This window comes from Uloborus diversus, unplaced genomic scaffold (assembly GCF_026930045.1).
Source record: "Uloborus diversus isolate 005 unplaced genomic scaffold, Udiv.v.3.1 scaffold_1098, whole genome shotgun sequence".
In the NCBI taxonomy this organism is placed as follows: Eukaryota; Metazoa; Arthropoda; class Arachnida; order Araneae; family Uloboridae; genus Uloborus; species Uloborus diversus.
In genome coordinates, this window is record NW_026557763.1 from 27,581 (window position 1) to 43,897 (window position 16,317).

Sequence of the window (16,317 nt, forward strand, 5' to 3'; positions counted from 1 at the left end):
GTAACGTGCCTTTTAAATTCAAACTTAAACAATTTGGTGTTAGATTTGCTTTCCCAATAAAATTTGTTTAGATTTGATAAAACCATTTTTCAGTCATGGACATGTCATATATGTAAGTCATTCAAGAGTCAGATCATTTGATTATGTCTCTGTTGTATCTGAAAACCCAGAAATTTTCAATCGTGTATGCAGAAGTATTATGATTTTCTTTTTCTTTTTATTTTTTAATCCTTTGCAAAGCTAATGTTGTGTCGAAAGGTTTTTCTCAACCATAGTGCTTACAAAAAATAAAGTTCCCTACTCACCAGGGCTGCAGAGTCAGAGGAAGAATGTCCCCTCCAGCTCCAGGATTCTTAGAGACTCCTATACCCAAAATTAGTCTGACTCTGGCTGTAACTCCGCAAATATTGGCAGAGCTGTGAATTTTTAGAGAAAATTACCGACTCCGTCTATTGAAATTTTAAACCTTCGACTCTGACTCCTTTACCAAAAAATGAAGTTTTTTTTTCCAACCACATTTTTGAATATCTTATGTATCCCACATAGACTAAATTAATTTATTGGACAATTCTCATTGCGAAACATGTCGCTTAGTTTTGCAATGCATTGAAGTTAAGAACTGAACCGGGGCGGATTCAGGGGAGGGTCAAAGGGTCAGCTGACCCCCCTCTGTGACAGGAATTTTATTGAGACTATTATCAAACTTCAAATTTTCAGGTCAGAAAAAATAGTACACGCGATCAATGTTGACCTGTTTTTTGCTTGGTTCTGTAAGATATTTCTGCTCATCGTGTCATAATTCAAAGGATTGACTTGGTTTGTTTACTGGGCTATTGCTATTTTGAGTTTTTGTTCATTTTCAGAAGCAATCATCTTTAATGAGCTTAAGGTTTTTTCAGAGCACTCTTCCACCTCAAACCACATGTCGCGCAAGTGTGTTGTGTGTGCTTTTTCCAACTATTTTCTCATATATTCAAAGCAGATAGTAACGTAACCAGTCCGTCTGCTGAAAGAAATTTGATGAAAATTTTAGGGCTATGCCATTAAAAAATTTAGGAGAGGGAGGGGGGAGAATTTGGAAAGGTTTTGCTTTCATTTGGAGGGGTATGTTCTAGTGCTGGACGATATATCGATATACCGCTAAACACCGGTTTCATAGCCATATCATAAAAACCGGTTTTTCAAAACCGAACCCATGATATATCACGGCGGGCGGTATATCGTAAACGAAACCGGTGTCTTCAAATTTCGAATTCCCCGACGCTGGAATCGGCTGCAGGAAACCGGTTGAATAGCGATCTCTCCGACGGACGTTCGATTTGCCTGAAGATCGGTGAATCCCCTCCGAGACCTGCTGATTCGAAGACTACGCTCCCCCCCCCCTCTCCGCCGCACGATCACTTCCCGTCGCATAGCGCGAACGGAGGAGTGTTACGTCATCGGTGCATCTGGTATGGACCACGCTTGCGCTGCTTCGAGGGTGGATGGAGGGTGGGAGGGGACACGACCCTTCCTCACGCCTAACGATAAAGGTATTTTTTAGCAAGCTGCGTCGTTTCGAATTTCGGAGGAGATTCGAAGATTTGAATTTCGAACTTGTCGAAGCTGCTGAAACCGGTTTTTTCACCTTCGTGAGCTTCACCGAATTTATCACTAAGCTTTTATTTGGAACGGTTCATTTGGTTTTCTGGCGCTTTATTAATTTTCTTTTCTCTGTTCTCCTTACTTCGTTGTTATCGTTATTGTTACATATTTCAAAATAATTACCGTTGTTTATTGTTCCTATTGTTCTTTTTTTACTTTCTTCTTAGTTTATGCTTAGACAAGTTATATATAGTTAAAACTTATTCTGACAGGGATACTCACAGGGAGGAGAGGAGGGGGTTATAGCACGAATTGCGCCATCCAAAAAAAAAAATGGACCGAGGGGGGGGGATGATTTTTTTATTTATTTAATTTTTTGATTTATTTGTATTTTAAATTATTTATTTTGTTCTGTTTATATTTTATTTCATTTATTTATATAGTTTGTGGGTGTGTGTCATTGGCGTAGCGTACAGAACATTTCTAATAAAATAATAATAATAAACCAATAATATGTATAAAAATATTTAAAAAAATAAATGAAATAAAAAGGAGATCTAAAAAATAAAAAAGGGAGAGGGTTGAGAAAAGAGGGGGGGGATTGGCACACCTGTATTCTGATGTGATTGGCTGATTGGTATCTGAATAGTATTTTATAAATTTTAGAAATTATCTATATAATGCCAAAATTTTTGATGCAAATGATCCCAAAGTGTGTGTTGTAACGCTCTTGTCAAAGATAATAGAACTAGTGAAGATTAGACACTCGACGACCGGTTTTTACGCATGGCAAGGAAAACAAGCGTAAGTAGAATGAAAACTGGTGCTTGAAAAAAACTGACATTCAGAGCTATAGCCGCCAAGTTGAACTGGAGATTCTTGGAATTGGCGTAAAGGTTACAACACTAAGAATTCTTAGAAAAAGTGGGGAGAAAGGACGGGGATACTAACCACCGGTTTCAGTTCCCGCGACAATGATAACAAAACCTAATTGATTCCAGATGTTATCTACGGAATCTTGAAACTCAATTTACATCCTCTTCCCATTCTTTTGAAAATCTATTTAACGGGACGCTGATTAAGCGGCAATGTGTTCTTCATAATGCCATAGAAAGTCTAAAGTACAAATACGTTTGGAGTGGGCTGTCAAAAACTAAAACTAAACAAAATAATTTTTCTACACGCCCCTTTAATTCCAACGCTTTTTCTTATTAATGCTTTAAGTTTTTGCGAACAAACAAAAAAAAAAAGAAAAAAAAATGATGTTGTGAACTACTAAGAATTTTTTAATTTTAAGTTCAAATTTTTTCTTCTTGATCAAATCAAACTGTGCCAAAAAAAAAGATGCAGTAATAGATCAAATATCAAAATATATTTTAAACAAAAATCTTTACTCACGTGTATTGGCAACGATATGGTTGATGGCAAGCATAGAGCGCAATTTTAATTCGCTTCTTGATTATCACAACGTGGAAACGTTGTGAAAGATGAGGCAAACTGCATCATTTGTGACGCCATTAAAACCAAGCCTTGTTTCAAAAATCGGACATTTAAAAAAAATAATTAAAAAATAAGTGTTGGGAAAATGAAAGTATTTTCTGGGTCCAAGTTATAGTTTTTGCTTATTCTATCGATTTCAGTGACTACAAGTACTACTTTTGACTGAAGGAAACCACCCCATTTGTTTGTGAAAATTAAATAACCACGTCAAACAGCCTGAATTGCAGATTACTGCAGACTCGTGTTTCGGCGTTACAATGGACGGCTTTCTCAATGCAAAAGAAATGAGCTTTTGGTTGAAAAGACACCCGACAAAAGAAACCTAACCATTTCTCCGATGTTTTTTCAAACATAAGCTCATTTCTTTTGTATTGAAAAGGACATTCATTTGTAACGCCGAAACACGTATCTGCAGTATTCTGCAAAGTGTGCTATTTGGCGTTGTTATTTCTCATTTTACTTTTTGCACATAAGTATTTATTTGACTTATAGTTCGTTTTTTTTAACCCAATTAATATACAAAGTAAAAGAAAAATAAATTGAAATAGAAGAGATCTAAAAATTCAAGAAAGTTACATTAAGATTTAAAATGAATCAGTTTTGTAGACATTTTTTTTTTTAACGAGAAATAAATTTTTAGGTAAACACGCATTTGTCTGTGTGTCTTTTAACCCAATCTCCTCTGGATTAGGAATGTCTCAGGTCGAAACTGGTCTCGTTGGATATCGAACATCCAGAGAAAGCCATTCCGCTTTGGGCTTTCAACATCCAGTCTTGAGAATATCATGAACCCTGTATGTCCCGAGGACACCAAGGAGTAAGCATTAAAATTACCAATCGTTACGCGCCACAAGTGGCGAGCGGAGGTTGGCGAACAAAACGAGCAGGGAGTGGAGCCCCCTAGTACAAAATTAACAGGAGTGAGAATTTAAAAAATAATTGTAAATTCATTCAATCTAACGAATTTGTCGCCCACTTCACAGTGAAAATTGAAGAGAAATCTTGCGAGATAAAAAATTTTAAGTAATGTAGTTGATGACTGAGAAGTTTTTTAAACCTTATCAACTTCTGCAAAATAGTGCAGCGAAGAGGAGAGCAAGCGGGGGGATCATCCCGGGCGCCAAAATATGAGACGGCTCCATAAATTATGGGTTTCCTGATATAATAATGGTATACCTGTGTATAATAATATAGTTTACATTTGAGAAATTTGTGAAAGTAATCTTTGTAAACAGTGGCGTAAATAGGGATTGGCCGGAGTAACTCTCTCCAGGGGCGCAACAGCGAACGGGATGGAAATTTCAAAACGTTATTCCCAAAAAAATTTTGATTTTTTAAAACTATTTCATAGACTTTTTTTTAGAAAAAATAGTAAAAATAGAACTAAGGGAGTGTGGGGGTTAGTTTGAGACTCTGCTCATTGGATTTCTTGTTTCTACTAATGTTTTTTATCGCGGCCGTAATTTGAATTCAAGACCTCAAAATTCAAATGAATGCCAGGAAGAGTGTTTCGAATTTCTATACTTTGTTACAAAAGATGGCTTGCTTTGGCATTTTTCGCACTTTACGACTTCAATTTGAAAAATTTCCTTCGCTTAGAATTACGATTTCGTGAAATTTGAAAGGAAAACACACGCACACGAATGTACATGAATTGCGTAAATGTTAATTAATTTGTTGATAAATCTAATTTGGAAAAACATATTTTTAAGTTTAAAATTTCAGTTAACATTTTGAAAAATTTCATGTCACGCAACCCTTTAATTGTGGATGAAACCTACTTTTTTTTTTTCTTTTTAATCACAAGACTTTCAAAACTATTTTCATAATTCTATACTTACGCTTGCTAACATTAACTCCATACCGAACTGCCTTGCATTCAAATTTCAAAGGATTGAGTTCATCTTCAGGGTGTAAATCAGTATTTCAAAGTGCAGTAGCCGTTTGCGTGAAATCTTCCTGCGTTTGTCCACAGCTTTGCTTATCTGCCTCATTGTCACCAATTTTTCTTTGTTATCTCCTATTATTGTCCTTTCTCCTTCGCAGCCGAAGACAGCGCAGAAGCAGGGGCAGAAGAGTTTTTCCTACCCTGGGCTTCACACAAAAGAATCTATAAACTCTTATCGTCGACCACACTAATTTACTTCCTTCACAAAAAAACTTCTTAGGTGTTCTCATCCCATAAGAACATTGTCAAGTTAAGAGCCTGTGTCGAATTGAAATCCCATGTGGTGGAATAGCAGAGGAACTTCCAAACTACTGAATCCGATATTAAAAAAATAGCAACACATCAGTCACAAAAAATCATCTTGGAAAAATGTGCTGCAAAAACGCGAGAATCATGATTTTTACATTTTTTACTCAGAATGTATCAAGGAGCTGAATTTGGCACATCTTGGTAACCAGATAATAGCCCAATCAGAAACTTGGGGCCCGGTCCTTGGAGAGTCCCCGGCTCGAAATCGGTGCAGTGTAAGTTTTATAAGAGTTTGGGGGGGAGGCAGGGGCGTTCACAGGGGGGAGAAGGAACACCTGTTGGTCCGAGCCTGAAGAGGGCCCAATATTTTTATGACTAGGGGTGAAAATACGGGTAAACAATATGGAGAGGGACCCGAAAAAGTCATTTGTGACGGGCCCCGAAATTTCTGTGCACGCTACTGGAGGAGGGAAAGTCTACCAAACTGATAAGGGACCTACCTGCCTTGACCCTGGACGACCCAAAATTGAATTTGGAAAGATAGCAGAAAGTCCTATTTAAAGGTCTAAATTTCAAATATGCTTTGTAGTTAATGAGGACTAGAATTGCTTTTTCTGTGTTTCTTCAAATTTTCACTCGTTTCATAGTTTCAAAATTCAGAATTAAAAAAAATTGTTTCTTTTCCTTTACTGACATGAGAAATTAAAAAAAAAGAAAAACTTTCTTCTGTTTTACGCTACAAAACGTTCCGGATTTCTGGGGGGGGGGGGGGGGTTGATGGTCAATTTCTTTTAGGAGTGAGCGAAGTTCGGAATAACACATTTGAATACTGATAATCCGGTAAATATAGAATTTATAGTCCCCTTGAATAAGCAGTAGTCACCGTTTTAAATAATTTATCTTTGTATAATATAAAAAATTGAAACATTTAAGTACTCGCTCACGTTCTTTTTGAATCATTTATTCCTATAACATATGCTTTATTTATTTATTATTTTGTTTTTTATCATTTTATCCTGAAAATGAAATTTTTTTCTTCGAAATTAATTCAAATATTAAAATGCTGAAATACCTGTTGTAACAAGATTAGTTCGTTAAAAACGCATTCCTGTGAGATTCGTTTCATACTTTTCAGCAGTATAAGTGTTGCATTTGTCCCAAAGAGCCGATGAACAAAGTTTCTTAACTGTACAGTTGCAAATAAAAATAGCTCATGAAAGGTAGGCTAAATAAAGGGAGGAATTATATCTACGTTTACTGTTACAGTAGAATGCAACATTTCTACGGCTCAGATACCAACGCTTGGGGGCTAGGATGGATGAAGAATGAGAAAAAAATCTATTTCTATTGCTTTATGTATCCTAATTTAATGAGATTTATAACAACAGCAGTTTGATAATTTTAATGATTATTATTAGTATTTTGTTTCACTTTTTATTTATTTTTTGAAAAACCTTCGCCAAGTCATAGGACATAACATGAAAGAACGAAATTAGGTTACTAAACTTTATAATGAAGGTATCCTTGAATTCTATGCCATGAAAGGAGGAATAAGAAAAAAAATCAATTGGTTGTCGATTAAAGATCCGATTCGACTGAATGTAAGAAATTAAACATAAATAGAAGGAAAATAAAGAACCATATGTAACTGCGGATTTCAGAAATAATTATTATTTAAAACATTGTTTTTTCCAGTTGTACTTAGAAACCTGTTGGAAAGGGTCTTTGCTCTTGTATTGTACCCATAAAGGTTGGGAAATTCTTCAAAACTCTCGTTTCGAATTGAAAAAAGGAATTATTAGTATGATCCTGTAAAAAATGAGAGCCTGATTTTGATATGTATTTCATAAAGGTGTGGAGAAGGGATGCCATGATAAGTCCCCCTCTATACGTATACAGCTGATTATATCGATATATCATGATGTTTACTTTCTGATATATCGCGATATGGAAATCCAGATATCGTCCAGCCCTAGTATGTTCCGTAGCATATGAGGGTGTGCGCCATCACCCTCGGGAGCTACTGCAAAACTGATTTTTTTTCGCGCTTTTTTTAGATATAGCGTTGGCCATTGAATACGAAAATTTCTTGATCCGCCCCTGAACTGATCCACAATGACAAAGTAAAGAGACAAATTGAATCGTGAAGACCTGAAGAACGAATCATGTTGCATACTTTTGCAGTGGCATTGATGTTAAGAACTAAACCATAGTGACAAAGTAAAGCGACAAATTGAATCGTGACAAATGATATTACTGCTAATATGTTTTCACAAAATCAGTTTGACCCTGTACTTTATTCATAGTCATTAGGAAGGCTAATCTAACAGGAAATTGTTTACGTTTGAGTTTAAAAGGCACATTACTATTGAATGAAATAAGTGGTATTCGAGATATAAGTATTAGTGTTATAAAAATCATTAATTTTTTTTTTGCTACAATAATATTTTTCTCCAGTTTTATTATTATCAGTCTTAGGTCAACTCTTTTTCTCCAGTAAAGTACATGATCATTCCGTAAATGTGTTCAGAAACCAGGGATGAGAGTGGTCAGAGAGCAAAAAGGAGGAAATCCAAAAAAAAAAACTAAAAGGGATGATATCCAAAAACATTTCGTGAAAGGGTTGATATCCCAAAACCATATCAAAATAGAATCTAGAAGCTATGATATTCAAAAATTCAACAAAAATGGCTAATTTACCAGTTTTAAAGGTAATACGTATTTAATTAAGTATAAGTAACAATTTTGTACAATTTGCTGCATTGTACCATTTCTTGCAAGAGTATTTAATCTTAAATAAATCTAAATTTTGAAAAGAGGCAACAATTTCTAACCAGTGAGTCCTTGAACAAAGGGTTGGGGGAGCCAGAGGTCAATCTTGGCTGCATCACTCAATAGTGTCAACTTTTCATATTTTTTAGAGAAAAATACATTTTTTTCATTAAAAACATTTGCGTTTATAGTGTTAAACGAGTAAGAACATAAATTTTAAAATTAAGTCTGTTTGTAAAGTAAAAATTTACAACAGAGAAAAGTCTAAAATTTCTTTATGTGGTAAAACATACTTTTCACAGAAAAATTGAAAATAAATAAATATATAAACGATTGGTTATCTTTTTCCTTGCATTGGAACCCAAAATTTGTTTTTAAAAGCTTCCTAATACGATTTTGGAATCAAAAGAACAACTTGCAGTTGCATCATTTAATCATGAAATCTCAAAACTTTTAACAGGCTGTAAAGCCTAAACCATTTGAGATTCACCATAAATATTTTTTACACTGACTTAAATACACAAAAAAAGTAACCATGCCAAATTTCAAAAAATTCGAAACTGTGGGTGCTAACCCACGTTTTTTTGATTGACTTCTGAATTTTTTCGAAAATAAAATAAAGAAATAAAAATATTATTGAAATGATGAATAAAATAAGCAGATATAAGGTAGCATACAGTAAAAAACCATCCAACATTAAAAATAATTGAAATACTTGCAGGATGCAAAAAGATTGAAATCTCAAACGAGGCATGCAACTTTCGGCGCAGCACGTGTTTGACGTCGTTGGCATGATTCCAAAACATACATTTTCGGCAGATATCGCGGAGGATGAAGATTCGATTGGAAAAAATAGAAAGAATAAGAAATCGAGTACCAAAAATTCGAAAAAATCATTTTTTTCCAATTTTTGGGGAAAATAAGGCCTGAACGAGGCAAAAAAAGGAGCAAAGGTTTTAAAAGTCAGAAGAAAAAGCCGGAAAAATCTCATCCCTGAGAAACACTTGCGGATTATCTCGATTTGAAATACACAGTGTGGCATTTGTGCACCTAAGTGCCTATCGGCAGCATTTCTGACCGATCTGCGTTCAGATCTTTCATCTAAAGACTCCGTAGCCCACTGCTCTCTCTCTCTCTTACTTCTTCGTAAATTATATTCAACAGAGGCGTAGCTAGACCCGACTTTCGGGGGTGGGGGGGTCTTCTTTTATATTCACCAAATATCCTAAATAAACAAACAAACCACTGACGTAGACCGGAAGTAGCGAGTCTTATTTCCGGTTAAGCGCCAATCTCCATTGCTAGAGATAGGTGTTCATAGCGAAAGCGATTTTGTTGTGCTTCTTTAAAAAGCAGAATAATGTCTTCTGCGTATTTCAATGCATTAAATAAGAAAGACAAACTTAGTTATTGTTAAAAATTATCTTTCAATGGCTGTGACCTTACCGATTCTTTAGTAGATGGATAGCGAATCTATTGCTAACGATTGATGTTTACAGTGTTCAGGCAATTTTGTTTTCTTTCAGTTCTAGGTAGAATCATGTCTTTTGCGTATTTTAATGCATGAAATGAGTATAATAGGCTTTGCTATTCTCAAAAATTGTCGATCAACGGATCTGATTTTCTTGATCCTTTAAATACAGAAATAAGAAAAAAAAAAGAGTCTTCGTTTGTCGATCATTACCGCGATTTCTATGATAAGCATTTATGAATACCTCCTAAACAGAAATAAAGTTGATACAAAGTCTGCTTTCAAGAATCACAAATATACTGGATTGCAAGTACGTTGTGAATTGTAATTCCTATTCTTAACTTGAAGCTATTTTTTCAAAGATGGAAGCTTTTCTGCACTGTGTTCACACAGAATGGCTATGACAGGGAGTTTTGGTGTCATATTCAATCAATTCTCCTGTTGTAGCTTTTCAGTTCACACACACTTATTGGTTTACAGTTGCTACCTAATTTTCAGGTTTGATATTTAATATATTTTATTACATATTTGTTCATCACTTTTTTTTTTTTTTTTTGTTTAATCAACTTGCTTCTGTAGCAAGATTGATGGGCATAAAAAAAATGAAAGATAACAAAATTTAAGTTTAATCTCCGAGTGCTTTCTCCTGCGTTAAAATTGCTTTGAATGTAATACCAATAGCTGTACTATGATACTATACTATAACTTTAATTAATGTGTTTGTTTACCGATTGTCGAGTATCTAAATTTGTTTACAATTAGAGCGCTTAATATTAAAGTACCGTCAATAATTCGAAGTCCCAAGAGACGGGCTAAATGGTTCGAGTTATTGATAGTTCGAGCTATGGGAAGTTTTTTTCTCATGAGGTAATGAATAGTGGTTCTTTTTACTTTAATCACACAAATCAAACTTGTCATATATCGATATGTAACCAGTTAGTGGTAACCGTAACTGTTACCTTTGTGCGTGAAGTTTCAGTTCTAGTTCTTGTTCGTGATGTATATAGTGTGTATGTGTGTTCGTGATGTGAATAATGGGTAATAAAAGTATTGTGCGGTAATAAATTATGCCTCGCCTCTGCTATGTGCAAATACACACATGCCCACTCCATCTCAAAGGATAAATACATCACAGCTGGCGACGAAATGATTTGCGAACCCGTGAAGTAATGAGATTCTTCAGCGGAACTCTCGTGAAGTGTTTCGACAGAATCTAATGGATTAGGATAAAGCTCGATGCAGCCAAGGTCAAGGTAAAAGTTTTTTAATCAATCTTCTAGTAATATTTTATCATGGAGGCTCTGGTTCAAGCTTTAATTGAGCAAAACAAACTTTTAATGGACAGATTGGCGGTTACGCCAGAAACGAAACCAAATGAAGGTTCAAAAGTTTCTGTTCATTTTGAAAAGTTTGAAGAAGGTCAGGAAAGCTTCGATTCATTTCTTGAACGCTTTGAAGCATATTTAAAGGTTCAAAATGTTCCTGAAGACAGACGTGGGTTAGCTTTTATTTCAAATTTATCCCCGAAAATGTATAATTTGCTCAAGAACCTGCTAGCTCCTGATAATCCTTCGGAAAAAGATTTTGATTGCTTGAAAATTACTCTAAAAGAGCATTTAAATCCGAAACCACTAATTATACCCAGTAGACATGTGTTCTTAAATCGCAAGCAGCGGGAAGGGGAAACGGTCAGTGACTATCTGGCTGAGTTAAGATCCCTTTCAGTTCCGTGTTGCTATGGGGAAGCCATGCTCAATGTAATGTTAAGAGATGTGTTTGTTAGTGGGTTGCGGGATAAAGCTATTCTTAATAGAATTTTTGAGGAAGATGATACGAATTTAGAAGGAACGCTGAAAATTGCTTTGGCTATGGAAAAAGCTCTCAAAGGTGCATCTGAGCTTTTAGATAAAACAGTAAATGTCCATAATATGGGAGAAAGGAAAATTGAGAGGCCAGGTGGGAAAAATAAATATAAACAAAAAAGTAAACAGAAAGATGCATTCAAGGCTAAGAATAAATCGTGTTCGCGTTGCTCCGGAACGAATCATGATCGTAACAATTGTAAATTTATAACTAGTCAGTGTCATTTCTGTCAGAAGGTTGGGCACATAGAGAGAGCTTGTTATGCAAAACAAAAGTCTAGAGAATGTAAACAAAGACAAGTTAGTGTCGAACTTGATTCTGAAAATGGAAACCAAAACTCAGTTCCATTACATAGCATTATTTCGGAGGAGGGGAAAAGACCTCCAATAATGCTGACGATTACAGTTGAGGGCAGCCCTATAGTGATGGAGTTAGATACTGGCGGAGCGGTTTCTGTGATGAATATAAAGAAGTTCAGGGAAATTTCTAAGAAACCTTTGCAAAAGACTAACTTGGTTTTCACTACGTATAATGGGGGGAAAGTTGTACCAATGGGAGTAGTAAATGTAAACGTTGAATATAACAATCAAAAATTGAAATTAAACTTATACATTGTTAGGGAAGACTTAGACACCATTTTAGGTAGGGAATGGATTTTCAAAATCAAAATAAATTGGAATTCAATTAAATCAATTCGTGCACATGGGAAATATGATCTGAGTAAACTACTTAATGAGTTTAAAGAATTGTTTGATGATAAATTAGGGGAAATAAACAATTATGAGGTAAAATTGGAACTTAAATCAGACGTTACACCGAAATTTTGCCGATCAAGGCCTGTTCCGTTCGCCTTAAAAGATCGTGTTGAACAAGAAATCGACAGATTAGAAAGGGAAGGAATTATAGAAAAGGTGGAAACATCTGAATGGGCAACGCCAGTAGTACCAGTCGTAAAATCAGATGGATCAATACGTCTGTGTGCAGACTACTCGGTAACCCTTAATCCTAGTATAATGGTACAACAACACCCTTTACCAAGGTTGGAGGAGATATTTTCTTGTCTAAATGGGGGAAAAGAATTCTCGAAATTAGATTTTAAACACGCTTATTTACAACTAAAGGTTCACGAAAATAGTCAAAAACTCAACTAAAGGGTTGTACAAATGCAAAAGGCTTATGTATGGGCTAAACGCGGCTCCAGCTATTTGGCAGCGCTATGTTGACGGTCTGTTCCAGGGAATGGCAGGGGTTAAAGTGTTTATGGACGATGTTCGTATAACAGGACCTACTCAAGATGCACATTTTGAGGCACTGCAAACTTTTTTTCAAAAATGCAAAGAGCACGGATTAAAACTAAATTTGAGAAAAAGTAAATTTTTTGAGGAAGAGATTAATTTTTTGGGTCACAAGATTGACTCCAAGGGTTTGCATAAAACAGATGAAAAAGTCTGTGCAATAGCGAGTGCCCCTAAACCAAAAAATGTGCAAGAAGTTCAAAGTTTTCTGGGGTTAGTACAATTTTATGGAAAGTTTTGTCCAAATTTGGCCACAATTGCTAATCCGTTGAATAATTTAATGAAAAAAGAAACAAAGTTCATCTGGTCGAAGGACTGTGAACAGTCATTCCATAACATTAAAAAGGTGATTTGTTCCCCACAAATTCTGGTGCACTATGACCCTGCACTTCCAGTAACATTGGCAACCGACGCGAGTCCAGTAGGGTTAGGCGCGGTGCTATCCCACAAAATGTCCGACGGAACAGAAAGACCTATAGCTTTTGCATCAAGAACTCTTAACAACGCAGAGAAAAAATATTCACAAATTGATAAGGAAGCCCTTGCAATTGTGTGGGCAGTTAAGAGATTCTATCTATACCTAAAGGGGCGAAGATTCATTCTTATAACAGATCACAAGCCATTAGTTGCAATTTTTGGATCGAAGAAAGGTCTACCAATTTTGGCAGCAACACGACTTCTTCACTATGCTTTGACTCTTCAATCCTTCCAATTCGACATCATCTACCGTAACACCAAGGACCATGGGAATGCTGATTTTCTCTCAAGGTTACCGACTCAGTCAGAAGAACTGGAAGTCCGAGATGATGTTACGCTCTTCCAACTGCAACAGATTGAGACACTTCCAGTCAATGCCAGGGAATTAGCCAAAGGAACAGAGGAAGATGAAGAAAGCAGACCACTGTTGCAGGCACTTCGAAGTGGAGAGGGTCTAAAGGGGAAGGAAGCGGAATACAGTCTCCAAGATGGTTGCATCATGTACGGATCTAGAGTCATGGTTCCAAAACAATTCCAGAGCCGGGTGCTACAGGAGTTACACGAAGGGCATTTAGGGATTGTAAAGATGAAAGCGATAGCAAGATCGTTCGTGTTTTGGAAGAACATAGACAAGGATATAGAAGAAGCAGTAAAGAATTGTGTCCACTGCGCGCAAATTAAAACAGATCCCCAAAAAGCCAAAGTCCACCATTGGGAGTACCCAAGCAAACCTTGGGAGAGGCTACCTGTTGATTTTGCTGGGCCATTGTTCGGATATATGTATCTGGTCATCGTGGATGCACATTCTAAATGGCTGGAAGCGTATCCAATGAAGAATACAACAGCATTGAAGACGATCGAGTGTCTTAGGGACTGCTTCGCGAGGTTTGGACTTCCACTGATGATAGTTAGTGACAACGGGCCTCAGTTCAAGTCCGATGAATTTAAGATCTTCCTGAGCCGGAACGGGATTAAGCATAGACCTTCAGCTCCATTCAAGCCTTCCAGCAATGGTCAAGCTGAAAGGTATGTGTTTACCGTCAAGCAATCTCTTCGCGCCATGAAGGAGTACCCCGGCACCATCCAGCAAAAGCTCAGCACCTTCCTGATGCAGTATAGGAAGGCTCCGAACATGACAACCCTCCACAGCCCGGCAATGCTGCTGATGAAGCGTGAGATCCGGACACGCATCGACCTGGTGAAACCGGATCTGCACGCCAGGGTCCAAGACAAGATTAGGAAGGATAACTTTCAGTTCTCGGATCGTGTCTTTCGCATAGGGGACAACGTGGCAGTGCGCAACTACCGTCACGGTGATAAAAGATGGAAGTTCGGGAAAGTTGTCAGTAAAGACGGACAACTCCACTATACCATCAACGTCAATGGGCAACTGTGGCGGCGCCACGTTGACCAAATGAGGGACGGTGGGAATCTGGAGAACCAGGAATGGGAACGAATCGGCAAAGCTCCAAATCTTGCTTCCAGGACCCACTGTTCTACTGCGACAACAGCAGCGGATGCTACAACAAATGGGAGTTCAGCAGAGCCACCAGCTGAACCAGTCGTCTTGCCGGCCAACACCAACCAGGCCGAACCAGCGACGGATGGCAACACCACCGCAGCCAGTCCTGTGTCGTCAACAGCAGATCCGCCTCCTCTGCGCAGATCCACAAGATCTAGAAAAGCTCCACAGAGACTGGATTTGTAAAGGGGAAGGGATGTCATATATCGATATGTAACCAGTTAGTGGTAACCGTAACTGTTACCTTTGTGCGTGAAGTTTCAGTTCTAGTTCTTGTTCGTGATGTATATAGTGTGTATGTGTGTTCGTGATGTGAATAATGGGTAATAAAAGTATTGTGCGGTAATAAATTATGCCTCGCCTCTGCTATGTGCAAATACACACATGCCCACTCCATCTCAAAGGATAAATACATCACAAAACTGTTTCAAACCCGTCAAAACACAGGAAAATTTCAGCTTTGCAGGAAGCAAATAAAAAATTGTTCTGGTTGAGTTTTTCTAATAATCAATTTAATATAGATCAATATAGATCTTCACACATTACAGTAAAAATACAAAGCTGATGAAATTAAGGTGAATGTTTCCAGCTCGTAAATACCTCGCACAAAGTGTGTTTACTACATAATATTCATTAAGATTCAATCCTTTCGCTTTAAAGCATTGGCTTTGATTCGACGATCAGGACCTTTAGAAATTTGAACATCTTTATTTCTGACATCTTATTTGCTCCTGTCCTCATGCTGTACCCGAAAGCAGAACAACATCCCCTCTTTTTACGAAAATTTTGCGCCTTTGAAATTCATGATTAATTTAAAAAATTCAATCAAATTACAGATACGTAAACAGAGCAATTCGTCGTAAGAAGCAATACAAATAAGACTTCCGCCGGAAGTTTTGAGTGACCCCGTGCAGCCCTGCCACCTAGTGTTCAAAAGAGTAAGCGTGGCTTGGAATTAGGTGAATATATATATATATATATATATATATATATATATATATATATATATATATATATATATATATATATATATATGTGTGTGTGTGTGTGTGTGTGTGTGTGTGTGTGTGTGTGTAAATTTTTCTAGTATTAAAAAAATAAGAGGGAGGTGAATCTTACATACTTTGGAATGGGGTGCCCCAATTCCGATACTTGTGTCAAACAAAACAAAAGCAAAGAATTTTTTATTTTTTTAATGTTATGGAAAATTCAACTTTTTTTTCTTTTCCCTCCATTTAATTTAAAGTGAAATTTTCTAGCAACGTCTTGTCAAAACCAGTCTATCCAAATCAGGGGGAAATCAAATATCTGATGAGCGTGTTCCGTTCATTTCAGTGTGACTGCTTAATTTAGAGGCTAACACACATCTACAAAAGCGGGCATCCCTGAAAGCTAATAGATACTTCCATTTCCGCCTGTAAACTGGATGTTTGACTTTCAATCTCATCGGTGGACAGACTATAAAGATATTATATTAATAAAGATGTATCTATAAAGATATTTATTTTTAATTTTATTAGCTGCTTTAGAATTTACATAAATATCTATTTGAGAGAGCAACAGCAATTTTCCGGTATTATAAAGAGAAGTCTTTTTTATTTTCTACTTTTTAATCCGAACCAAGCTAATAGAAATA

General features: G+C 36.6%; 1 protein-coding gene across 1 annotated transcript; it reads left to right on the forward strand.

Annotated features, from left to right (window-relative positions):
- The first annotated feature begins 13,676 nt into the window (after positions 1-13,676).
- LOC129232117 (uncharacterized protein K02A2.6-like) lies at positions 13,677-14,867 on the forward strand. The gene has a single exon (XM_054866355.1). It carries the CDS (start codon positions 13,677-13,679, stop codon positions 14,865-14,867), a length of 1,191 nt encoding a protein of 396 aa, XP_054722330.1.
- The last annotated feature ends 1,450 nt before the right edge of the window (positions 14,868-16,317 follow it).